This window comes from Podarcis melisellensis (genome assembly GCF_964234715.1).
Source record: "Podarcis melisellensis genome assembly, chromosome: 1".
Taxonomy (NCBI): domain Eukaryota; kingdom Metazoa; phylum Chordata; class Lepidosauria; order Squamata; family Lacertidae; genus Podarcis; species Podarcis melisellensis.
This window is the reverse complement of record NC_138528.1, coordinates 101,111,692-101,139,288: the sequence shown is the minus strand read 5'-3', so window position 1 is coordinate 101,139,288 and position 27,597 is coordinate 101,111,692. Positions and strand designations below refer to the sequence as shown.

Here is a 27,597-nt window from a genome sequence, read left to right as displayed (position 1 = left end):
TCTGGGTGCAGAGCTGCCCTGTCACCCAGCTCGTCGGACTGAGTCCGCGGGTCCTAGCGGAAGAAATGAGTTCAGCCGGAGTCGGAGCAAGATGCGGAGATCCGAGTTTATTGGCCAACAGGTTCAAAGTGAGATTGAACCCCAAGAGTGGGGCGACATAAACTTTTAAAAGTTCCCTCCAAGTCCCAGGATACAGTGCAGGAAAACGTCACGAATACATTATGGGAAGGCTGGGTTACATGAAAGACGTCATGAATACATTACAAACAGGCGGGGTTACATACATTAACATTTCAGGGAGGAAGGGGGGAGATATGCAGAGTAAGGGATATACATAGATAAGCATTTCCTGAGTACCGGTGATGGTGAGACAATGGAGCAGACATACATCGTCTGTCACCTGGCATTGCCCGGAGGAAGGGTTTGGCAGAACGATCTGACCGGATTAGGGTCTTCCTGAGTACGTGACCTGGGTCTTCCTGAGTACGTGACTTGCCGCTCAGGGGATTATGGAAGTGTGGCCAGCAACATGGAGTGAAGAGGAAACAGAGCAGAACGGCGTCAAAATGAAGAAAATCGGAGCTTTGGTTGATTTTCTATCAATTTCCAAAGCTTTCGGTCCCCTTGCCGGTCAAGTTGATATTGTATATTGAAAACGGAAATCAATGGATACATTGTAACAAGGGTTTGACAGTTTTACAAGGTCGCTGGTTTCGGTTCCATTGTTCTCGCAGCAGGGAGCCGTCAGCACCTTGTCAGGAGGTTAAATGAGGCGTGCAAGAGCTCCCTGAGCTAGCTCTTGCAGGGGAATGCACGCTCCTGATTGGCTGAGGCGCGGCCATTATAGTCAATGGAGGGTTTAGTTTGATACGGTCAACTCGTATTAAGAATAGGGCGAAAAGAAGGCATAGGAAAGGCATATGAAGGAGGGCTTATTCCGCCCGTATAGGGAAATGAGGAATATTTACAAGGTCAAGGGGTATAGTGTGGTGCTTGTGCAACAGTGTAGGGGTTCCGGGGCCGTGCGCCATCGAGGTCATCGCCTCGATCCCCCGTGGAGGAGAAGGAGGTCAGGGAAGGTGCCCCCCCCTCTTCCTCCGTATCAGCTGACTTCAGATGTCTTCTAAAAAGTCAGATATGGTGCTTGCTCTCCCTTCTGACATTCAGGGTCCCTGCTTCAACTCATGCCAACTGTACTTAACTTGCTTCACCTCTGAAAGGCTCCAAATTCCACTAAGACACCCCACTTTCAGCTTGGGATTAATCTGATGCAGAGTTCAGTTCAGTTCAGATATGAAACTTGACTGGGAACAGAACTTCTCCTAAGAAACATGCTTGCACAACCATCTAAAGAGAACCTTCTTTCTATCTGAGGTGACAGGGAGATGATTGGGAAAAGCTCCCTTGTGATTGTGACATCCCATTTTTATGGAATTCACTTCCCAAAGAGGCTTGCCTATTACCTTCTTTACTATATTTTTAGCACAATGCAAAAGCACTTTTATTCTCCTGGGATCTTAAGATCAATGTATTTTATTAACAACCTGTTTTATTACTCCATTTTTACCCCACTGCTTTATTTGCTGATGATGTGTTTGTATTTTATAAAATAAGTATTGAAGCAAAAAGGGAAGCAAAGCAGGAGAGAATGAGGTAATAGGTATGACAATATACTGAACTGAAATCCTATTTTTAAATAAAAACAAATTTGCTTTCTACTCCCCATCATTTCATCAACAGTCCTGCAATCTATGGTATATTTCTTTCCACAAACATCTAGCACCTCCTTTAATGAGCAAAAGCCAGAACAAATTAGATACAGTCGACTCACAACGTATGCATGTTTAGCTTGTATGAATTCTGCTTTATGCACTTGGCCAAAAAACAAAACAAAAAAATTAAAAAGGGAGCATCAGGAACATTTTGACTATACGTGATTTTGACTTTATGCACTATCCCCAGAACATGCCCCCTATGTAAGTTGAGTCGACAGTACAGTGGTACCTTGGTTTTCGAGAGTCTCGGAAGCCAAACGTTTTGGTTTCTGAACGCCAAAAACCCAGAAGGAATTGCTTCCATTTTCGAATGCGCCTCAAGTCAAATGGCTTCCACTGCAATTTTTTCTCCCAATTTTCTCAACTGACTTTGCAATCAGCTCTTTCTGTCTTGGTTGTCGAACATTTCGGAAGTCAAAAGGTCTTCCACAATGGATAACATTCGACAATCGAGGTACCAATGTATAGCAAACTGCAGTAAGGATTTTTGCAGTTTACCTTGTTATAAAAAAGGCAGGTGTTATTTATTTGCTGGAAAAAGACAAATTGTCAAACTCTGTATGTACATACAACATGAATTTCTAGTTTATTTCCACTGCAAAACCTGTGCTGAAGCACACACACATGCAAAACAGATGCAGAATTGTGTTCAAGGCACTTGATCCTGAGCCTCTGTGGTCCTTAGGATACCTCTAACAAGGCTTAGGCTTTAAACTGAAAAACATCAACAAAACCTAAGATGCTTGGATCCCAATATGTGCTCACAGAAGGGGGTTTATATAAGGAGAACTTGACTGTGCCCAGTTTGGGGAAATTCCACTCCATCATAGCCCAGCATCCAAACATTTAGGAAATTTTTTTTAAGGAGGCTTGGAGTTTGCAGGTAGGGCTGTTCAATAAATCACCATATCGTTGGAATACCAGTATTGAAATAACACCATGGTAAGTGTTTCAACAAGCCAATATACCGATGAACAAAGGGGGTATCTCAGCTGAATGATACTTTGCAAATAATTTGCATGCAAGTGTGTCCTGCTTTGTTTGCTCTCCCCCTCCTCACAGATAAGAAGTGAAGATAAACCCTCACACAAACTAGCAAACTCTTTCAGCTTTACTGGTATCTATCCACTTAGCTCAGCTAATTATGCAGAGCTTGCTAACAATCCAGGAGGAACCCCCCTGACTAGACAATCAAAGAGGCAAAGTAAACAAAGAACTGGAAAGCACTTCTTTCTTCTCTCACCAGTGAAAAAGGGGGGGGTATTTTTATTTTCTGCTGGTGTTGATATTGTTGGTTCCCCCTAAACAGCTTTCTTCCATATTAAAAAGAATGTTTTTTAATTTAAAGGAGAGGAGACAAACCTAGAAAGCATCTTAAAAAGCAGAGACATCACCTTGCTGACAAAGGTCCATATAGTTGGTTTTCCCAGTAGTGATGTATGGAAGTGAGAGCTGGACCATAAAGAAGGCTGATTGCTGAAGAATGGATGCTTTTGAATTATGGTGCTGGAGGAGACTCTTGAGAGTTCCGTGGACTGCAAGAAGATCAAACCTATCCATTCTGAAGGAAATCAGCCCTGAGTGCTCACTGGAAGAACAGATCCTGACGCTGAGACTCCAATACTTTGGCCACCTCATGAGAAGAGAAGACTCCCTGGAAAAGACCCTGATGTTGGGAAAGATGGAGGGCACAAGGAGAAGGGGGCAACAGAGGACAAGATGGTTGCACAGTGTTCTTGAAGCTACTAGCATGAATTTGACCAAGCTGCGGGAGACAGGAGTGCCTGGCGTGCTCTGATCCAAGAGGTTCACAAAGAGTCAGACACGACTAAACAAATAAACAACAGCAACAATCTTTTTGCTTGCTTGTCCTCCCTCCCTTCTATAAAAAGGGAAAGATTGGTGGGATGAGGGTTGGGCCTTTCAGGGGGGAATGGGAGAAGATTGAGCTGGCTGCCTTATGCTGAAATGGGAGATTGGGTACTGTGTAAGAATGATGGGGAGGGTGTTTTTCAGAAAGCAGTGAAAGCGAATGTGTGTCTATTCACAAGCAAGCCCTACTGAACTCAATGGGGCTAATTCCCAAGAAAGTAGAAGTAAGCTTAGTTGAACTCAGTGGGGCTTATGCATGCACAGATTTCACTTAGACCTCTGAGTGGGGAAGCAGACGCAACCTGACTAGTAAATCACTTAAACTACTCATAAATTAGTTGAAAATATATTAAATATAATATATGGAAGTTTCTTTAATATTTTCATTAAATCTACTACTTCCTTACATTTTAAGGCACTCCACCGCCAAAGGGAGCCTCGTCAAGGCCCTCTGCTGCTGTGGGGTGCTGTGCTGTGTGGCACGGCACACCCTCCGTCACTGCAGGAAGGTATGCCAGGACCCTCTGCCCCTCAGGGAGGCCCAGCAAGGCCCTCCGTCACTGCAGATATATATTGTGATATATCAAGATATCATGATATTTAGATGGTGATATATCATGATGTTGAAAACTAGATATCATCCAGCCCTATTTGCAGGGGGCATGAAAGTGCTCTTCCACCAACTCCCTTCTTCTTGAGCACTTCTTAATAGCAAACCATACAGAACATGTAGCCAAACCCCACCTTAAGCCTCCACTAATCAGGTGAAACAGTGAGCAGTTAGCTTACTCAGAAAATTCTGAAGGCATGGGCTGAAGGAAGCAAACCAATTCTAATGCTCAGTACAGAAGCAAAACATCCAAGACCTAAGATTTTATATGGAGCCCTCCAAGCCATAGTGATGGGCTTGCAACCAAACTAGGGCCAGATAGACAATTCGAGGAGAAGGTACAGACCTGATTCTTAGGCCCTAGCTAAGTAGTGGAAACTGTGTCTGCACACAAAGCAGTGAGGATCCTCATCTCTTAGGTACAAACAACCTAATAGGAAAGCTCTGTCAATGTTAAGAATAGCCAGGGAATTAGAATTTACATGTAAGTACTTCAATTTCATATTATTAATCCTGCCTGAATGTGTAGGATATAAATATTTTAATAAACACGTTAAAGGACACAGTTTCTAGTTGTGTGCAGCAAGGAGCTTCTGGTCCTTTTCAACATGAGTTAGAGCAGGGGTCAGCAACCTTTTTCAGTCGTGGGCCGGTCCACCGCCCCTCAGACCATGTGGTGGGCCAGACTATATTTTGGAAAAAAAGCGAACATATTCCTATGCTCCACAAATAACCCAGAGATGCATCTGAAATAAAAGGACACATTCTACTCATGTAAAAACATGCTGATTCCCAGACCGTCCGGGGACCGGAATGAGAAGGCGATTGGGCCGCATCCAGACCACAGGCCTTAGGTTGCCTAACCCTGAGTTAGAAGTTCACTACAGAAAGCAGGCAGTGGCTGAGGCGGTAGAATAGGGCACAGGAACTCTGGGGCAGGAGGCACAATTCTTTCCATGGGAATGGTGTCTTCCTATATGACAGAGGCTGTAACTGCTGCATTCCATTTGACACTCTCTACCCCTGAATCCTTCCCCTGCGGCAAACTGCAAACTGCTTTTTTCAATTTCCAATAAAAGACAATTTAGTAATAATAATAATAATCATAATAATAATAATAATAATAACATTTCAAACAACGTACATGGCAACTTCTTGCAGGTGATTAAGAAAGGTAAAAAATAGTGCTTTGTTACAGCACCATTGTGAAGTTGGTTGCAATAAAGTTGTTTTTTCTCACAAACACTCCACAAATTAAATCCACAGGAGTATTCGGTTTCCCCCCAGAATTTAAATGTGTTACAAAAGAACTATCAGCTTGGTAACTCCATGTTTCACCTAACCACCCTTCAATGTATGTTGAGTTTCCAGGTAGCAGGTAGTATTCAAATAATAAAAGAAAATTGCTTACGGAACTCACCAGGACGGGGACTCTTAAACTGTCAAAGCAAACCTTCCTAAATTAAGATGGAAAACTATGTTTTGGTTTGTATGAGGCCCCTTATCATTTTTGTAGCTTGTGGTCTGAGAAGACAATTGAATCCAACTAATAATTTAAATACTAGCGTGCAGTGATCTCACAAAAGTTGTTTTTGTTTTGTTTTTAACTTGCAGAGAAATAGTTGCTCTGCTGATCCCCAAAATTGGTAATTCAACACAGGAACACACGTCACCAAGAAACACAATGGAATGAGTTAAGTGTCTCAAGCTGTTTTGAAGAACCACTGCTCTAAATTTTCAAGTGTTTTTTTTTAAAGGAAATTCTATCATACTGAATAGAAAAGAAACCTGTTCATGTATATAATGGCAGGCAGTAACTGTACTGGACAAGTGCAAAATCTGAAACCCAGTTGTGTTGTAGAAATAGCATAAGTGAGGTAGTTTCTAATGGAAACAGTAATCTAAATCCAAATAACTGTGCAACCTGTTCCACATACCAATGGGCTTGAACAGTGGCCCTCTTTACTTCCTGGCAAACCTCTCTTGAATATAAAGAAATTTTGAAGGGAGTGTGTGATATGTATAGGGGGCAGCAGTTCAAAGGACAGAAAGCATACCTAAACCAGGGCAGATAAAAAATTAATGATTTTTTAAAATCAGATTTTTAAAAATTTAAATTGGATTTTTAAAATAAATTGCTTTTGGAGGGGAAATCTTTCTAAATATAGTTTTCTATTTAAGTTACATTATAGTTAAGGCTATTCATCAGGAAATAAGGATTTGTTTTAAGTTTTTCATGTGTGCCAAAACTCAGTCTAAGGTGGGGGTTTTTTTTTTTTAAAAAAAATGTTTAACCACATCAGTTAACAAACATGGATACATATGCTATAATGTTATTGTTTTAGTTAAATAAATTGTTTAAATTGTTATTAAGGAAATTATTATTTTTCTCCTTCCAATAAAGTACAGCAGAAAACTTGTCCAAATATAAGCAGTCAACTTATTAAATCTCACAATAATTTCATAATTATCTATCAATGTATTTCTAATAGTGTAACCAAATCAGTAATTTTTGATATAACTGTAAAAACTACTCTGAAAATTTATTATTCCAAAAATGAAACCTTCATCTGGTTGTAAATATTAAGATTATACTAGCAAAAATGAGTCTTTCTGTAAAAAAATGATTTAAATCAAGTCTTACTGACTAGTGATTTAAATCGTGATTTAAATTGATTTGATTTAAATCAAATCCACCCTCACCTAAACTACCGTAGTTCTTTGGATCATAACTATCGTCATTTGGTCTGTCAAAACTTAAGAAATGAGAGGAGCTATTCTGCAGCTAACCAGATCTATACAGTCATACCTCGTTACGTCCACTTCAGGTTGCGCGTTTTCAGGTTACATCCCGTGGTGACCCGGAAGTACCAGAAAGGGTTATTTCCAGGTTTTGTTGCTCGCACATGCGGACACACAAAATGATGTCATGTGCAGAAGCGGCGAATCGCGACCTGCACGTGCGCAGACGTGGGTTGGGTTGTGTTCCGTTCAGGTTGCGAACGGGGCTCCGGAACGGATCCCATTCACAACCACTGTACAAGCAAGAGTCTGGTCCTGGAAGTGTGACAGTAAAAACAAAGCAAACCTTTAGCAATACAACTGCAGGTGCGGGGGAGGGGGGGTTTAGAAACAGAAAAGTAGGGGAAAGGCAGGTTGAATTATATTTAACAATACAACCTCCTCACTCAGAATAATATACTGGGCATAAACTGACTGTCTCCTGCTGCAAAAACTACAATTTGCTTATTCCATGCTTATTTAAAGAGAGAGAAACGTTTCCAGCAATATTTTTTGAACTGGATCTTCCTCTATACCAGAGATGCTGTGTGAAAAAAAGTGAATATAATATAGCCTTTAATTTGCCATTTGCCCACTCACCAGGAGCTAGAAGAAACTCTCCACAGAAGAACAAACTGTATGTGACCCATGTGGAGGACTCTTGGTCTCCCACTTTGCAAGAAATTACAAATTTAGGGGCTATGCAGGAGGGAGAGAGGGGAGCAAAGTCCCACTGATAAGGCGTAAGGTGATTAATGCTGCACAATGCTGTTTAATGCTACATTGTATACAACCTGTCTATCTCGCCACCCTTCCACTGCATTATGCAAAATGTTATCTCAGAGTCAAGGGTTTATCTTTGCATTTTCTGCCTTAAACCTCTCTTTACCATATACAGTCTACCAAAAATGACCCCAACAAAAACTACCATGGTGATTGAAAGTATGGCTCAACTCATTCAGCATTCATTTTCTACTCAAAATATTCACAAGCAGACTACTCCTTACTGATTTTCAGATGTATACTGTTCCTGAATACTGAAGCTCCATTTCCGCTTTCATGACTATTAACCACGGATAGAACTACTGTATTCTGTGATTTTGTCCAATAAAAATAAAACCTAAGATTCTACATTTTATTCTCAAAGTTGAGTGTGCCTTGTGTGAAATACAGTGGTACCTCGGGTTACGTACTTAATTTGTTCTGGAGGTCCGTTCTTAACCCGAAACCGTTCTTAACCTGAGGCACACTTTCGCTAAAGGGGCCTCCCGCTGCCGCCGGTGCACAATTTCCGTTCTCATCCTGGAGCAAAGTTTGTAACCTGAGGTACTACTTCTGGGTTAGCAGAGTGTGTAACCCGAAGTATCTATAACCCAAGTAGTAGTAATAGTAATTTATTATTTATCCCCCGAGATAATTTATTATTTATTTTTATTTATTTAATTTATTATTTAACCAGAGGTGTCTGTAACCCAAGGTACCACTGTACCTGCTTTTGTCTGTTTTGAACTGACTGCCAATATCACTGGAAGATCACAATACAGTGATACCTCTGGTTGCGAACAGGATCCGTTCTGGAGGCTGGTTCGCAACATGAAAGGAACGCAACCCGCAGTGGCGCGTCTGCGCACGCGCGGGTTGCAATTCGCTGCTTCTGCGCATGCATGCGTGTCTGTGCATGCACAAGTGGCAAAACCCAGAAGTAACCCTTTCCGGTACTTCCAGGTCGCCACGGGATGCAACCTGAAAAAACGTAACATGAGGTATGACTGTAATTTGTATTGAGAGAAATAAATACAATTAATCTACCCACTCTCTTCAGGCTGTTAATAATCTTATAAATATTTGTCATACCCTTTATTGGCTGTAATTTTACTATAAGTAAAAAGCACCAAAAGCTTTCAGGAGAAGTGCACCAAACCCCTGTTTATCTTAGCTTCTCACTGTTGTGCTTTTTCCAGTTATACAGATTTTTTTTCTGGGAGGGCAAGTGGGGGAGACATCAAGCATAAATGTACAAAATATTAAAAGTGTGGCCACACTGTGGACTACAGCTAGATTTTCTCTAGAGGAGGAACAGAGATCTAGCAGGCACACCAGTGGAGAAAGAGAAAGAGACTGCACTGTTCACACCAAAACCACCTTCCATGATGTTACAGAGTGCCCCCCCCCATCCTCCAGAGCAGCTTTTTAGGGAACATGGAGTGGGGGAATGAGTAAAAATGGTTACTCCACTCTCTTCTTCCAGCACAGGCAGAACTCTACTGAGTGCAAGCCTGGATCCAGCACCATTAGATTTACAGAATGTCACAATGCTATTGGTGTTTTATTTTCTGTCCCTTCCCTAATACAGTCATACCTCGGGTTGAAGCACCATATTTTTCACTCTATAAGACGCACCTGACCATAAGACGCACCTAGTTTTTAGAGGAAAACAAGAAACAAGAAAGCAACGCAAAGCCTCTTGAGCGAAGAGGCAGGAGCACTCCGGGTGCACTCAAGAGGCTTTGCAGGGCTATCGCTGAAGCCAGGAGAGCAAGAGGGATGGGGGGGGGGGGAACCGATCCCTCTTGCTCTTCTGGCTTCAGCGATAGCTGCGCAGCCTGCATTCACTCCATAAGACACACACACATTTCCCCTTACTTTTTAGGAGGGGGAAAGTGTGTCTTACAAAGCGAAAAATACGGTAGCTTCGGGATAAGTATTTTTGGGTTGTGCGCTGCAGCGACCCAGAAGTAACGGAGCGCGTTACTTCCGGGTTTTACCGCTCGCGCATGTGCAGATGTGGCGAATTGCAACCTGCGCGCACGCAGACGCAGGTTGTATTCGCTTCTGGGTGTGAACGGGGCTCCAGAACGGATCCTGTTCGCATCCAGAAGTACCACTGTAACCTTTTAGCACCGACCCCCCCCTTTCATTGCCAAAGCTTGGAAACTTCTTTATTAACAGCCCTGTTTCTTTTTCTTTTTATGTAATAAAAAGCAAAGGTGTAGAGAAGGGAAAAGGCAGGAGACAGGGGAGGGGGTGTAAAGGGAGGGAGGATATAGGTCAGATTGAAATGCCTTTATCAGGGGTCAGCAAACTTTTTCAGCAGGGAGCCGGTCCACTGTCCCTCAGACCTTGTAGTGGGCCAGACTATATTTTGAAGAAAAAAATGAACAAATTCCTATGCCCCACAAATAACCTAGAGATGCATTTTAAATAAAAGCACACACTCTGTTCATGTAAAAATACCAGGCAGGCCCCACAAACAACCCAGAGATGCATTTTAAATAAAAGCACACCTTCTACTCATGTAAAACCACACTGATTCCCGGACCGTCCATGGGCCGGATTTAGCCCCCAGGCCTTAATTTGCCTACCCACGGCTTATATACTTGGAAACACTTCCCAGCTCAGAAAGTTGTTCTAGGAACAAAGATCTAGTTACTACCAACAGTACAACCAGCCCCAAAGCAGAAATGACATTGTGGGCAAAGAATTCAATATTAGAGGCCCATCTGGAATAAGAGAAATTTGGAAATTGCAGTCTACAGAAGGATACATGTTCAAATACAGAAAGCATACTAAGCTGCTCAGTCCATTGTACCACCACTGGCAAAGATTTGGCATTTTCAGTAAGCTTTCTACTGTGACCCCAATATCTCTTTCCTCAACAGTTACAGCCACTTTTGACATCCTCAGTTTATGAGACATTATTTTGGTTTATTTATTTGTTTAATGTGCTCGAGGTTACATTGAATCTAATGTACTAATTGGTTCCTAGTCAACCAATTTAAAAAGGTCGTTTGGGAGTCTTCCACAGCCTGCACATCCTGAATAATTCTGTGCAATTAATAAATTATATTTATTTCATCCTACTCCAGATCACTGATTAGTAACTAGAATTATTACAAATTTAGATTCTTGGGGAACTCCATTGTTAACTTCCCTCTAATGCAAACCACCTGTTGATTTATTCAACTCCCTTTTTAAGCAGTTACTGATAAAAATTGCTTAGAAACTCTGTAATTTTTCAAAATATATTTAAATCCAAATTTAGCCTTTATCTACCAAATCATTCTAATTTCACGTCTACTGACACTATCTAAAAATTATCTAAAATCTAGTGAAGCAATATTTTCTGTTGCAGAAAAAAATAATAATTCTGTGTCATCTAACATAGCGTAACGTAACGTAACGTAACGTAACATTACATTTCTGTCCTTTGCAGTATTATCAGTTTACACGGGCAAGCATGATAGGAAATGTGGTTCATATAAGGCCAAAGGTTCCCAACTGTTTTTGTCTCAATATCTTGTGTCACTCCACTTGTGTCTTCAAAATCATTTCCTCAAAACCATCAACTCTTCTACAATGAAAATTTGTGTAAATAGTTCATTTAGCTTCCATAGAGTCTCCCTGTCATCTTTCAATACTCCTTTCCCGCCATAGCTATCTAATAGTCCCATTGGCTGTGTGACTGATTTCCTGTTTCAGACTATTAAAAAAATATTTTTATTTATTTCATATTAATATCAAGATTTGGTTCATACCATAAGATAACAGTAAGAACACTAGCATCAAAGAGTGTGGCTGCAGTCGTAAGCAACTAGTAACATGTAATAACTGGTGGCTATGACTTTGCATCCTCATTCACAACACACTTCATATCTAGACAGTTAAACAGAGCTAGGATGAGCATGTACATCCAGGTGCATTTCCACATGTGTGCAAGCTAGCCTATATGTATATATTTCTTTTTACAGAATCAAGGCATTTGACTTGCTCACTAATGGTTTACTCTACCATCAATTACCCTTCATATGCCCGAGTTTGTGCTTCCCAACCCCCACCTTTATTTTAAGAAAATTTACCCTTTAAGATTAAAAGGACTGACTGTATTAGGTCTTCTGGGAAATTCTCAATTTGCACTGAAGTTAAATATGATACTATTATGGCCACAGTATCCAAATGGTTTGGCAATGCTTAGACCTCATAGCAGATCCTCATCAACATTAACAATGCTATCCTATGCTCACTCACCTTCCACTGAACTCAGTGGAGATTACTTCTGAGCAGACATATCTAGAATTGCATTGTTAGTAAATCAAAAGTCATCTTTCTTCTTGATAGCTCCATGGTCACTGCTGCAATCATCTGCAAATCTATTGGACAATATATCCCATTAAACACACTGGGACTTAATTATGAGGAAACACGCACAGGACTGGGCTGAAACTATCTCAGTTACAAAGCCCAGCAAGGTCCGGGATGGTTTCAAACTGATGGGGACTGAGTGTTCAGATTCCTGCATTGCAGGGGGTTGGACTAGATTACCCTTGGGGGTCCCCTCCAAGTTTCAACTCTACAATTCTATGATACTCCAAGATGCACTTACTTTTGCTTTAGGTGCATCTGTGTCAAGTGTTGTCTCTCTCCTTTGCTCAAACTAAAGAGGAAAATCTTTTACATAATCCACTGAACTGATTAAATTCAGTCACTGTTGTTGCATTCCCATTAGGCTAAATCAAAAGACCAAGTTCTAGAAAGTTGAAGTCACTTGGGCTGTTTCACACACTCTAAAACCCTCCAAGCAGAATGCAAACCCTGGGGAGGAAATCAGACCTGAATATGGCCACAGTAAGAGGCACCATTTCCCATCAACATTTGTCCCAACAAGGGAGGCAAACAAATGGATGGAAACATTCATGTGGCTCTCTACTGGAAAGCAGTGCATTTATGACAGGTGTGTTGATACTTCTTCTCTTTGGGCTGTGTTCACACTCCGAAAACCTTTTCAGAATATCTGAACACAGCATTTTGTATAGCTCAAACTGAACTAAAACTTGATTTCAAAGTGTGTAAATTCCATTATTTATTAGCTTAAGAAACTTACACAGCTATCTTCAGTTTGCGTTAGCAAAGACAATAGAATACAGTGGTACCTCAGGTTACATATGCTTCAGGTTACATACGCTTCAGGTTACAGACTCCGCTAACCCAGAAATAGTACCTCAGGTTAAGAACTTTGCTTCAGGATGAGAACAGAAATCGTCTTCCAGGGGCGCGGCAGCAGCACGAGGCCGCATTAGTTAAAGTGGTGCTTCAGGTTAAGAACAGTTTCAGGTTAAGAACGGACCTCCAGGACAAATTAAGTACTTAACCTGAGGTACCACTGTATAGGTTTAGGCAATGGGTAGGCAAACTAAGGCCCAGGGGCCAGATCCGGCCCAATCGCCTTCTAAATCTGGCCCGCGGAAAGTCTGGGGACCAGTGTGTTTTTACATGAGCAGAATGTGCCCTTTTATTTAAAATGCATCTCTGGGTTATTTGTGGGGCAGAGAAATTCATTTATTATTCCCCCCCCCAATATAGTCTGGCCCCCCACAAGGTCTGAGGGACAGTGGACCGGCCTCATGCTGAAAAAGTTTGCTAACCCCTGATTTAGGCTGTGACTTCTTGTTGAGTTCACTGCAAAACTACCAAGCTGCAAGTACATTTCTGTAAATTTCCATTGTATGTTAATGATTTAGGATTCTGCCATGCTGCTGGTAAATACCATGAAAAGGCTTGTGTTCTAAGGCTTTAGGCAGGTTGGGGAACCTTAGACCCTCCAGATGTTGCTGGTCTACAAATCTCATCAACTCAGTCTGCATGGACAATGAGCGAGATGATGCGATTGTTAGTCCAGCAGCAGCTGAAGGGCCCCAGGGTCCCCACCAGCTTTAGGCTGCAAACGTATCTGGGAGTAGCCCATCAAATTCAACAGCACTTACTTCTGAGTGGACATGGCTAGAACTGCACTGTTACTAAGTACAGAATACCACCTCCTAACATTTCTAAACAAGTTTTTCATTCTGATAGCTGCAGAACTGCTAAGAATGGTGATGATCATATGTGTACGTGAAATGTGCTAGTAGTTTTTCAAAAAAAAAAACCACGAAAACAAAGCTTAGTAAAATATTTTTTAATCTACTATTTAATGCACAACTGTCTCTTGTGCTTTATGCATAAATTAGATTTTAAAATATGTATGCATTAATATTATCAAAATTAATGCTGCCTTTATAACCACAGTGGTGCAGCTTAAGGCTGGACCATAGGGCTAAATTCTAGGGCCTCACAGTCCAGGCCTCCACCAGTGACCACCTAGAGCAGAGAAGATGATGTACTAATTTTATTTGAGTGGAACGGCATCTAATTATCGTAGGTACTCAAGTGGCACTATTGTCATGTTCCACTTATACCTTACAATCACAAGCAACACTACAAAGTTAAATCTATTCCACTTCATGTTTCTGTGATTCTGTACCAGCAGAACTGATCCCTAAAAAAGCTATGCAAGTACTAAATAAAAAATAAAATAGTTATTTACACCAGGCAGGGGGAGAAGAGAGATACAGCACCTCTTTATTAGGGGTCCACCGTTTAATAAGATTACAGTGGTGCCCCGCAAGACGAAATTAATTCGTTCAGCAATTTTTGTCGTCTAGCGAATTTTTCGTCTTGCGAAGCACGAAATCCCATAGGAATGCATTGAAAATCAATTAATGCGTTCCTATGGTCAAAAAAGGTCTAAACAAAGCCAAATTTGGTACAACAACAGTTTATTAACTGCTCTTTAAAGTCACACATACTGTAAAGAGCAGTTCAAAAACTGAAGGGAAAATAAATTAACTTTATAAACAAAACATGTCTTTGTTTTTAGACGTCGCGAGACGTTTTCGTCTTGCGAAGCAAGCCCATAGGGGAAATTCGTCTTGCGAGGCAAATCGAAAACGGAAAAACCTTTCGTCTAGCGAGTTTTTTGTCTTGCGAGGCATTCGTCTTGCGAGGTACCACTGTAATCAGTACCCTGATCCTGCCAAGCCTGTTGTAGAATTGGTTCAAACAATGTAATTTGGGTTACCTTGCAGCATTATCCCACACTTTAAAGATCAAAAAGAGTATACCCAGTCTAGTTATAAACTCTGTCAACCCACTCCCACACTATTTTAAGACCATTTATAGAAGCACTGCCATCATCAATGGCAATTATAAGCAAAACTGACTGAAATGTGACTGAAATGTTTTCCACGTACAACTGCATGAAAGAAATAAAACTGAGGTTACTTTATAATGCCTCACTGCATGTATAAAAAGGTAAAGGGACCCCTGACCATTAGGTCCAGTCATGGCCGACTCTGGGGTTGTGGCGCTCATCTCGCTTTATTGGCCGAGGGAGCCGGCGTACAGCTTCCGGGTCATGTGGCCAGCATGACTAAGCCGCTTCTGGCGAACCAGAGCAGCGCACGGAAACGCCGTTTACCTTCCCGCCGGAGCGGTACCTATTTATCTACTTGCACTTTGATGTGCTTTCGAAATGCTAGGTTGGCAGGAGCAGGGACCGAGCAACGGAGTACACCCCGTTGCGGGGATTCGAACTGCCGACCATCTGATCGGGAAGTCCTAGGCTCTGTGGTTTAACCCACAGTGCCACCTGCGCCCCACTGCATGTATATATCCACCCTATTACATCAGAGACCCACTTGTAATAGTAGCCTTTATGCTTTTCTCAAACAGAAATACAGTAGAGAGCAACCAAGAGGATGTGAATGAAGTGAAATTCAATTTATTTAAAGTTAGAACAGCCTTCTTGAGTCTCCAGATCCTGTTGGACTACAAATCCCAACCTCCTTGACTATTGGCTATGCAGCCTACGGCTGTTCCAAATTGGAGCCAAACAACATCTGGGAAGACAAGGTTGAATAAGGCTTAGTTAGAAGTCCTATTCTAACATGGGGAGCAGATAGGCAAACACACATAAACATCACCACAGCATCAACATCAAGCAAGACAGTCTGGAAGAAAAAATCAAAGCATGTTCATTTGAATATGGGCTAGAAGCTTCCACACATAGAACTTCCTTCAGATGTTTATGCTGAATGTATGATCGTCTGAAGAGCCTGCCATGCAGGGGCACTGCATCAGGACTTGCACGTGCACTCCAGTCCCTTTCCACTTTTACCTCTTGCATGTTCAATAGGGCTATAGAAATGGCAAGGATACCATTTTAAGGATGGATACTGTATCCTCAAACCCCTTTTGTCAAAGAGGAAGAGACAGCACCTTGAGCCAAAAATATCTGCGTTCCAAAGAAAGAGAAGTCCAGGGTCAGGCTTTTTTGGTGGCCACTCCATAGGAGGAAGTATATACACTGGACCTGGTGCATCTTTAATAACTAAGCTTGGTCTGGGCCAGGCATAGGCAAACTTGGTCCTCCAGATGTTTTGGGACTACAACTCCCACCATCCCTAGCTAACAGGACCAATGGTCAGGGATGATGGGAGTTGTAGTCCCAAAACATCTGGAGGGCCGAGTTTGCCTATGCCTGGTCTAGGTAAGAATGGTTGGTTCCCATCTTGTCCAAGCAGCCCTTTCTTTTGTTTGAGCCACTTCCTCTCTACGGAGACAGAACCCAGCACCAGACTTGCATCTGCAGCCTGGCACAGAAGCTCAATGGGAGAGGTCCCACTGAAAAACAGTCAACCAGTGCCAGGTTTTCCTGACAACAATTTCATGGGGAAGTATTGAGAATGGCATAGGATGCCAGATCAGAAATGGCAGCCATGTATAGAAGAACCCTCACAAAAGAGTAGGTATCAAGATATACTGAGGGTTTAATTACGTCAGTGGTTCCCAAACTTTTCCCCCTCATGGATCATTTGAAAACTGAAGGGTCTTAGTGGACTATTTAATGATTTTTAATGATGCACTGTCCCAAATGCTTTATGATTTTTATTTGTGTCTTTATTGCTTCTTATATATTTTATAACAATAACTACAATGATAAATAAAAGACAATTAAAAATCAGGATGACTATTTAATGCAATGAATATGCCATCTCTTGTCTTTAGCCACAAATCCAGACAAGCTGTGGACCACATGAATGAGGCTCACAAATGACTGGGTGGTCCGCAGGACAGTTTGGGAATTCTTGATGTATGTAAACCTCTTTGTGGAGTTCATCAGAAGAATATGTAAATGTATAAATTAAATTAAATATTTGTTTCAAAGTTCATCCCACTGATATCAATGTGATTTTTTTAGTAAGCATGGCTAGCATTGGGCTTGAAGCTTACTAACTATGCAATCCTATAAATGTCTACTCAAATAAGGCCCATTGCTTTCAATGTTAAATCCAAGTAAGTGTGCATAGGATTGCTTTAGAACATTAATATTATTCATATTTATTAGTTGCCTTCCTCACAAATGTGGCTGAAAGGAGATATATATATTTTAAGTGGCAGTCTAAGTGGGCCAGATATCTGCACAAAAGACACTCTGGGTAATAGAGCCGTACTAGGAAGTAAGACTCACTAGACACGGTGGGACTTAGTTCTGGCTAAACATGCACATGACCGTACAGCAAGGCTTCAACCTAACCTATCTGTGAGAATGTCCGAAAGAGACTAGCGAATTTTGTTTTCAACAGACATATTTCATATTTAACTTTAAATTATGACTGCTTTTCATAAAAAACATTAATAAAGGTTGTATATGTTGGAATAATTTAAAATGTTTTTTATTAAAATTATATACAAAATTTGCAAAATTTAATATCCAGATTTTAAAAAGAATATTAATTCCACTTTCTACAAAGTGTAAGTTGCCTGTAACGATATAAATCTGATCTCTTTTAAACTAAACAGCTACTGGAAAAAAGCAGTTAAATTAGTAAATATAAACTACATTATAGTTTGCTTTAAAAATACACATTTGCATTAATTCACTTCCTAAAAGGGTTAAAACAGTTGAAGTACTAACAATACTCAATATATTATAAATTATAATGCAAAAAAATACAATGAGGTCATAATCATGAGTTACCAATGATTACAAAGATGCCTCTCTGTTTTAACAGTCAAACAAGGAAGCCAATCACAAAGTGTGCGACCTTCTTCTAACAGTCACAACCAATCCAACACACAGTGGGCTGGCAATGAGGCGGAGAAATAATTTCATTGAAGAAATTTCTGAGGATACATTTACTATCAGCTCTGCATGCAAGCACAGCCACTTTAGAGGGGCAGCTTGTACACAGAACAATATGCAACTCCAGCGTTTAAGAAAACTAATTCAGCAGGTTTGCTCAAGAAGCACAAATAATACAGACAGCAGGTGTCTTATCTATAACATACAGCAAAGGATTATACCTATACTACAAAAGCAACCTTAACATTTAATTGAAATCACAACAATGAATTAAATCAAACTATCACAACCTAATAGAGATGCGAACTAACAGAAAGCTGGTATTTCACACCTGCAGCCCATTACATACATTCAACCACCACAAACAACTGTCATCATTTCCAACATTAGTGGTCACTTGCAGACACCTCTGTTGTGAATCATTAAGTCTCAATTACAATTCTATACACATTTATTTAGCAGTAAGCCCCATTGAACTCCGTGGTAGTTGCTTCTGAGTATATGCATGTACTGGATTGTGCTGTCAGTGTTGTTTTGGCAACAGAAACAAATCAAAATATAACGGAACAGTGCTGGATCACACAGATTAACGTAAACCATAAAAATCCCGTATTTTTGTTCTGCACGGCTCACAGGTTAGCCAAAGCAAACTGGCAGCGTTAAGCCCCACTTGGATGCAGAAATGCGAGCTGTCAAAATAATATGACAGCTTCCGAGTCTTGGGATATGGTCCATTCCCTGCGAGCTAAGCACATCACTATTTCATTAAACTCAAACGGAAACAGAACCCTGCTTCCTTTCCCCTAACGTACATCTCTGCTATTTACCCAGCCAGATACAGCGCTGCCATCATTCGCTGTGCTGGTACGAGAGCAAATGTGTACGAAACAATATCTGCTATAAGTAAGGTCTGATGCCCTGGAATAAAGACACTCCGTCAAAAGCAAAGAAGCTTATGGGAAACTCTAGGAGCGGCTGCCGTTTTAAGCCCAAGCCCGCCTAATGCACAGAAACTGAAGACCAAACAGCAGCAGCAGAAGACAAGCTCCGACAAAAACGGCCGGCGCGCACACTCTCCCATTCAAGGACGCCTTTTGCGCTTCCCTTCTCTTCCGCCAGCGTAAGAGCCTTCCCCTCTCACTCTCTCCGCCCCTCCTTAATCAAAACACTTCGCGAGTCCTGGGGACGCAAAGAAGATGGCGGAGCAAGGCCCCGCTTACGGCGCCGGAGGAGAGTTTACGCTGCGCTGTTTACGCAGGACCCCATAGGGAGCGTGCGCCGCTGCGGCGGCGAGCGTGCGTAGCGGCGCTTGGTGAATGCCAATGGCCTATTTCCCGTGAGGGGAGGGGGGGTGGAGATGTCTGATAAACAATGGTGCCCCCCCACTTGCGCGACTCCCTTACCGATTCCTCCTCCTTCTCCATGCCAGTCGGCATCTGCGGCACGGCGCGGTTGATGGAGACGCAGTCATTGAGGTCGGGCATATCCTTGCCGCGGTAGATGGGCAGCGGTTTGGCGGCGTCTAGCGCCCGAGCTCGGAAGGAGAGTTTGCTCATTGTCTCCCCCTCACAATAACACCCCGGGGCCGGGCTGGGGGGGGAGTGTGTGTGAGGGGGGACCCCCTCACTACGGCCTCGCCGCCGCCGCCTCCCAGCCGCTCCCGGACCCGGCCCGACACACCATGGAGAGCCCCGCCGCCCCGGAACAGCTCCGCCGAAGAGCCGCCCGCAGCCCTAGGTCCGCGCCGGGCTCGCTCGATCCGCTCCCTGCGCCATGGCAAACATGGCGGACATTAACCAAAGCGGCCAGCGATCCCGGCAGCCAACGCGAGAGCGCGGGGAGAGGGAGGGGTGGGGAGAGAGGAGAAGTGCGAGCGCGCGAGCGGAGCGAGGAGGGGTGGGAGGGGGAAAGAGAAGTGGGGAGAGCGAGAGGAGGGGGGGGGAAGGCTGCGCGCGCAGCCCCAGCCGGGTAACCCGCAGAGCGGGCTGAGGGATACGAGACCCTGCCGCCGCCGCCTCGCTCTCGCTCTGCTTCCCGCCCCCACCCGCTCGCCGTTCCTTCGCCTCAGCGGACGCCGCTGCCGAAGGCGATAAAGCGGCCGAGGCGCTGCTGAGGGAAGAGCTCCAAGAGCGCCGTCGGGACCTTTCCTTCCCACCAGCAAACTTCCAACCCCCCCCCCCCAATGCATAAAACACACATGCCTTCTCCAGTTAAACCCTCTATTTATAAAGGAATTGGCGGCTTCACACATTCCTCTTTCACACGGGTTCGAGATAACAATACGAACGGGGACCGGCACGTGTATGAGGGCGGGGGGGCAGCAATGGGCGCTCGGAAGGTCCCTGTTGAACGCTGAACCCGGGGCAAACCTGGGTCTGGATTTCTTCTGCGTAATGTGTGAAGCTGGCCGGGTGACTGGAATAACAGGTGAAGAACAGAGCTCCCATGCTTTTTTCTTCTGTTTTCTATATCATTGGTAGTAGCAGAATAGAAAAGGGCATTTCAGCGGAGGTGACTCTGCCAAGATTGAGAACCCCGCTTTCGATTCTAGTCGCCTTCCAAACAACCCGAGACTTAGTTTAGCATCAGGGATAAGAGACTAGATAATGAGAATTATCTATGATCTTTTATTCACCAAGAAAACTTAAGTAGGGTGCTGTCAGCACCCACCCACACTAATCTTAATGCAGGTTATTTGCCTACCTCACTGGGTTGTTGTGTGGACTCCCAAGATAATGCATGTGAAGTACAGTAGCATATTTTTCCGTGTATGAAGCTCCTATGTATAAGGCGCCCCCTATTTTCGGGGACTCCAAATTAAGAAAACACCCCTCAGCACTACCTAGCCCCAATTTTAAACCTAATGGAAATATGGAAAATATATGGAAAATATACGGTACTTTGAGCATTGAAAGATGCTCGTGGAATCTTCTTTTTAATTTTTTTATAATAAAATAGTGTACGTAATATAATACAGCAACAGCTCATAGTCAAGAAGCGCTTAACGAAGAGATATGACAGTAAAAAGATGTATATATAACACATTTCAAGAGTTCACTTTTCAGTTAAAGCTCTGTAAACTAGCTTGATTTCTCCATATTCAATAGCTCTTTGCTGGCAAAACAGTAGTAAGAGTTTGAGGAGAGCTTGGATTTGGGACGTGCAGCTCATAGCTCAAAAACTTACCTACTTTCAAGAGGTCCTCACTGCATCCAGTAAACTTACAGTACTTGGTATTAAGAAGACTGAAATGAGAACCACTGTAAGTCCATATGTAATGCAAAATAAAAGCCTACATTGATCAAATAATGTGACCTCATTTCCCCTCAGCTTTTGTTCTTTATTAACAAGCAGACATTTGCACCAACACCATGAACGTTAAAGTGAATTTATTGTGCATGCATAGTTGGTGAACACCATCCCTGCACATGTGCAATAAGACTTTCAAACATAATTGGCATTTAATTTAAAGACACCACACAAAGCTATGATGTATACAAATTCTGGCAGTAATTTAGTACTAGTACTGGTATGTTGATGTGCATATGTACAGGCAAATACACATTTTACCTAATACAATGAGAGTGATCCAAAGATGAAACTTAGCTCATGCATTTCCCTATGTAAAATAGACATGAACAGAAAAAATTCTTATTTACTGCTGTGCCTGTGCAAACCTGATAACCTGTCTGTTTTTATCATTATTTTGCACATGGGCTTCAAAGTGAAGATCGGTTCGGTTTAATGTCATTCGAAATAGAAGCTAGAATGGCACTGAATATTTTTGTGGGATGTTCTTTTTTGTACCAAAAGACATTCTTTGTTTCCAATATTGTGTCTGCATTCTACTTTCTTTGCCACAGCTATGAATGGAGCTGAACGATAGAAACAGTTTCCTCTGCTCTAGTGAATATGAACATATGTCTAAAAGTAGAACTGCATAAAACATTGTCCAGTGTGATCATACTGTGAATAAAATTGACTGTTGACATACATGCTCAGATCACAGTAAAGGAACAGACTACCTAGACCTCAAGCCATCTGAAAAAAACAACAGCCTAGGAAGAGAAGATGAAACTGTTGTCCAGCATCCAGAGAAGGAAGTGTTGAAATAATGTGTGACTTGAATTATCTTCTCATGATCATCGTGGGCTATTAATCTAGGGGCCTGGTATTGCTGCCCATAGTGATTTTGTTAAATTACATAATATTAATGTGCATATACAAACTGACTTTATTTTTATTCCAACCACTACCAGTTAGAAGCACTTGTCTGTGTCACACAGAATCATATTCCCTTCACACAGATCCCTAAATTATACTTACTGCATTATTATATGTATATGCACATGTATGAATAAAGATATTAAATATTCATAGCCTATGCTTATGCCAACATTATCCATTTATTACTTGGTGGTGGCATCCACATGGCACCAGGAAGAAAAGCTGGTTGTCTATAAAAGTGTGTCTATAACTGCATAGACACACTCACAATACCTGGACAACGTTTAGCACAAAATGTTACAGTCAGTTCACACCACTTGCCTAACTTTTGTCATGGCTGCTGCTTGTGAAGCGCAAAAATCCAGTCAGTGGACAAAATGCTTATCTAGATGCTTAACATGTGGTTGATTTTTTTTTACCTTGGGCAAAACAATAAGACTACAGTCCTAAATGGAAGGTATGATCTTATGGATAAAATGTTGATTGGCACGTACGGTGGTACCTCAGGCTAAGAACTTAATTCGTTCTGGAGGTCTGTTCTTAACCCGAAACTGTCCTTAACCTGAAGCACCACTTTAGCTAATGGGGCCTCCTGCTGCCACTGTGCCGCCGCTGCACGATTTCTGTTCTCATCCTGAAGCAAAGTTCTTAACCCAAGGTAATATTTTTGGGTTAGCGGAGTCTGTAACCTGAAGCGTATGTAACCCGAGGTACCACTGTACTGCCTGCTGCACTCAGGTCTTCCCATAGGCATCTGGTTGGCCATTGTGAGAACAGGATGCTCGACTATGATGGGCCTTTGACTGGATCCAGCAGAGCTCTTATTATGTTCTTATGCTTAACCAAGTTACAGCTTGCTCTGTCTAACTATGTGTTTCACAGTAACATTCAAACATTAGACATTGCTAGCTAGCAGATTTATTAGTGCTGTTGCCAATGCCATGTGGACATGGAGCTTTGCTAAAAGCAATTTATAGAACTAAACCCGCCCTGGAAGAGTCATGAAAATAAGATCTAGTCCCCTGCCCCACTTCATGCCAATGCATTACTAATAGTTAAGCCCTCATAATGCCATACAGCCCGCTGTCACCAAGACTTAAGTGCCACGAGTAGCACCACTGAAAACAACCTGAATTAGCAACTAAAAGCAGCACTAATAAATCCCACCCTGAAGGATTGCTCACAACACAACTAAATTAAAACAACAAGGCACTGAGCAGAAATGCCATTAAATGCTTTGGGAGATCATCAGTAGCATCTCCAGTTGCCCCCAGAAGCATAAATGGATAAAGCCCAAAGATCTGAGTGCAGACATTATATGAAGAAAGAAGACAGCTGCATTCTGCAGGGCATCTGAAACCTTTGGGTGGTTTTCCAAGGACAGCCTTTAGCATACTGCAGTGGATTTAGGGCAGAGACACTTTCCATGCTATCCCATCATCCAAGTAATAACTAATATATTCCCTAATCTTTTCCCCAGGTTGTACACATGTATTATCTGTTTTTAGCAACAGTATTTTAAAAACATGTTTAAAACCTGCACTCATATACCATTACTTTTAGAACATTTGCCCATTCATATGCTTATAGTGGGCATCTGCACATGAAAAACATCTCTAACACGTTGGCTATTACTGATGGAATGGGGTGTGTGATTAACATATTCAGATGGGGGCGGACAAAAGGGCAAGATCATTGCCACTGAACTACCACAGGAGGGCCAGAAGGCTTTAAATAAATGGAACAATTGTCTTTAGCTAATGGCTCTGCCAGGTATTTCCAGCAGTCAGCTGTTTTGTGGCACTGCTGTCAGGCTGTCCTCTCAGATATGCTAATCAAGGACAGCCCCCTACTCTCATGCCAGCTGTTTATGGGGGGCAATATCTAGTGCTTGCCTGCCAACCTAGCAGTTCGAAAGCACCTCCGGGTGCAAGTAGATAAATAGGGACCGCTTACCAGTGGGAAGGTAAACGGCGTTTCCGTGTGCGGCTCTGGCTCGCCAGAGCAGCGATGTCATGCTGGCCACGTGACCCGGAAGTGTCTCCGGACAGCGCTGGCCCCTGGCCTCTTGAGTGAGATGGGCGCACAACCCCAGAGTCTGGCAAGACTGGCCCGTACGGGCAGGGGTACCTTTACCTTTACCTTTATCTAGTGCTTCCATTCTACTAGAACAAGAGACTTATGATAGAACTTTCCCCTCCTCTCCCCTGGGGCCCCTTCCCCATGTCCTCAAAATCAGCTCTGGCGGTTTGGGGGACCTTCCAGAGAAGATTGTGGCAGCTCAGGGGGGAAATACAGGAAGCAGAAGTGCTGCTGCATCAGCAGAACTCCACTGATGCTGCTTTAGATATAACCCATAGTTTTAAAGGACACATGCAACATCAAACAACACATTTAATATCACATGTAGTTTGTATTGATGCTTTTGAATTATGGTGCTGGAGGAGACTCTTGAGAGTCCCATGGACTGCAAGAAGATCAAACCTATCCATTCTGAAGGAAATCAGCCCTGAGTGCTCACTTGAAGGTTAGATCCTGAAGCTGAGGCTCCAATACTTTGGTCACCTCATGAGAAGAGAAGACTCCCTGGAAAAGACCCTGATGTTGGGAAAGATGGAGGGCACAAGGAGAAGGGGACGACAGAGGACGAGATGGTTGGATAGTGTTCTCAAAGCTACCAGCATGAGTTTAACCAAATTGCGGGAGGCAGTGGAAGACGGGAGTGCCTGGAGTGTTCTGGTCCATGGGGTCACGAAGAGTCGGACACGACTAAACGACTCAACAACAACAACCCTTTTTACCATCCATCCTAATGGCAAGAATACACCACAAGTATCACACATCTAGATCTTAGCTTCATCCATTAAAAGGCTATGCATTGATGGAAATCTTTTTTCATAGATAAACTTTAGATTATTATTTGTTGTTTCCTTAAGCAGATGGCTTAGAGCTCCTGCACCAGCCATGCTTCAAATTAATAGTGGCTTGAATTTTCCAATTTAAATTAGGTCTTTGAGTATTTAAATATAAATACATATCTCGCTGTCATGCATTTAGAGAGTTGGAAAGTATTTAGCTGAGTAAAGTGCAGACTCCCTTCAATTCACTGTGTAAGATTTAAACACGCTATTTTTAGCTAAGGAGAAGTCATTTATTCACTGGCTAATAATTCTGCTCAGCTATTTGTTGTAAATCTGTGCTATGGCATGCTATCTACACCATAAGTTTAATTCTTTTAAAACTATCCCCTCTTGCCTTCAAAGCATCATTATCATCAGAGCTTGTAGAGGTGGATCCCATTCTACGCATTTGTTTGCATGCACATCAAAACTATATTGAATTCTGTTTGTGGTGATGAAGCTTTGGAGGTTGGGTGGAGTGATGGCATGGTACACTTAAGAACATCTCAGCTGCTCAGGAAAAAAAGCTGAAAGCAGCACAATATTCATAGTTCAGCTTTTGCGAGCAAAGATTGAAACCTCATAGGTCCTAAAAACAGGGGAAAAAACTTTTGTGGTGAACACTTAACACTCTGAGGAGGATTCAGAGGTAATGCAGAGAAATAACTAAAGTACAGATGCAAAGTAGGCAATCGACTGAAGAACAGTAACATTTGAAAAGAGAAGGAAGGAAAAAGTATGAGGTTTAAATAAAAGGGTATAGAAGATATGGAACTGAGGTAAGAATGTGAGAGGAGGGAGTTGAAACAGCCAAACAGCACTTAAGAGAAGAGGCATCTGAGTTATCTGAGTGAAACAGGGAGACAGACAGGAGTGCTGGGAAAGCTTGGCCAAGTCCCTGAAGAATATGTAACAAAGGAGGCAGTGAACTAAGAAATTGAAACCCGATGAGAAAATGGGTGGTAGGGAGACATGGAATTGAAGAAAGAAACATTCAAGGAGGACTGGGATAAAAACCTCCCATTGGGCTAAGAGTCAGGAAGGGCTGCAATGATTAGCAAGAAGGAAGTGAAGAGGCAGGACAGGTTTTGTGGATGAGGGAAGTAAATGGATATTGGATTGCCAGGTCTAGAGCAAGAGTGGGAGAGAGGATCTGGCTGGCAGGTGAGGCTACCCACCTGTCAATTACCTCATCTCTCCATGGTGCCAAGTGAGCCTGCTTCAAAGTAAAGAACAGGGAGTGCCCTCTATCTCAGTTCTCTCTTCCTTTGCATCCCAGCCTTAGTTCAAGCTGTTACTCAAGGGGGAAATGTCAAACCCTTGAAAGTGATCAGGCTTCCCGGTAAGTGAGATGCAGTTTTTGTAAATGATGGCAGCATTCTGCCCCACCAGCTCCCCAAACATCTGCTGGGGCTGTACTGAATACCTAAGAGAGCATAGCTGGGAGAAGGTCAGTCTCACCCAGGTTTCTGTAATGTATGCCAGGTCATGTGGCTGATAGACCTTTAATCACCAGCAGCACCTTACGGTGAGATGGCTCATTAGTCAAAGTGTTGAGGGCAGTGTTGTAAATATTTCTTGGCAACTCATGACTTTTAGGCAATTGCTCCATTCCAGCAAAGGAGATCAAAGCATGGAAAAAGTGTTGGGCCCATGCTTCTTAGGGGCTGCATGTGAAAATGGCAAATTACTCCCATGCAAGTAGGAGGTTTGCTTTGCTATTCTGAAATCTGTTCAATCCTGCCAGGTTTATCATTTCTGGGCATAGACCTGAACTGATGATTACCGTATTTTTTGCTCTATAAGACTCACTTTTCCCCTCCTAAAAAGTAAGGGGAAATGTGTGTGCGTCATAAGGAGCGAATGCAGGCTGCGCAGATATCCCAGAAGCCAGAACAGCAAGAGGGATTGCTGCTTTTGCTGCACAGTGATCCCTCTTGTTGTTCTGGCTTCTGAGATTCAGAATATTTTTTTTCTTGTTTTCCTCCTCCAAAAACTAGGTGCGTCTTATGGTCTGGTGCGTCTTATAGAGCAAAAAATACGGTACCTTTCATTTCATCCAGCCCAGTGGTATTTTTATAGAAAAAGAGGTGGTGGAACTCATTATGAACTTACCCTTGTTCTTTTATAATGGCAATGGTGCCCATCTGAGATGTGCTGGAACTCAGTTCCTCCGAGTTCTGGATGAAAAAAAGTTCTGAACCAGACTCAACACATTAACAGGTTTTGTAGCAATGTGGCAAAAAAAAAAAAAAGCTGGGGTGTAAAAGCAATTTCCCAGTTTGCTACACATTTAAAGCTTTCATAATTTTTGGAAAAGTATGCCGCACCTTTTACAAAACGTAAGATGTTGAAGTGCAAGTTTTGATAGGAGACAACATTTGAATAGCCAGAAAGCATATCTTCTTCACAAGGGGGAAGTGCAGAGCATTCTGATGGATAGATAGATAGATGAATGGATTTGGAGTCCCACTA

At 42.4% G+C, this 27,597-nt stretch overlaps 2 protein-coding genes and 1 long non-coding RNA gene across 4 annotated transcripts in view; 1 reads left to right on the top strand and 2 right to left on the bottom strand.

Annotated features, from left to right (window-relative positions):
• The window catches only part of EPC2 (enhancer of polycomb homolog 2), a 53,427-nt gene extending 33,608 nt beyond the window's left edge, over window positions 1-19,819 (bottom strand). The window contains exon 1 of one of the 2 annotated variants that reach the window (XM_081928902.1): window positions 19,399-19,819. In XM_081928902.1, coding sequence (XP_081785028.1) covers window positions 19,399-19,551 — 153 coding nt within the window. In that variant the 5' untranslated portion in view covers window positions 19,552-19,819. The remainder of the gene's footprint in view (window positions 1-19,398) is intronic. The other variant, XM_081928901.1, reaches the window with a different exon arrangement.
• The window catches only part of KIF5C (kinesin family member 5C), a 316,620-nt gene that overhangs the window by 107,298 nt on the left and 181,725 nt on the right, over window positions 1-27,597 (bottom strand). The window lies entirely within an intron of this gene.
• Window positions 19,885-27,597, top strand: part of LOC309380420 — a 48,030-nt gene continuing 40,317 nt past the window's right edge. Inside the window, exons 1-2 of the long non-coding RNA XR_014172917.1 lie at window positions 19,885-20,422; window positions 21,103-21,257. This is a non-coding gene — a long non-coding RNA (uncharacterized lncRNA). The remainder of the gene's footprint in view (window positions 20,423-21,102; window positions 21,258-27,597) is intronic.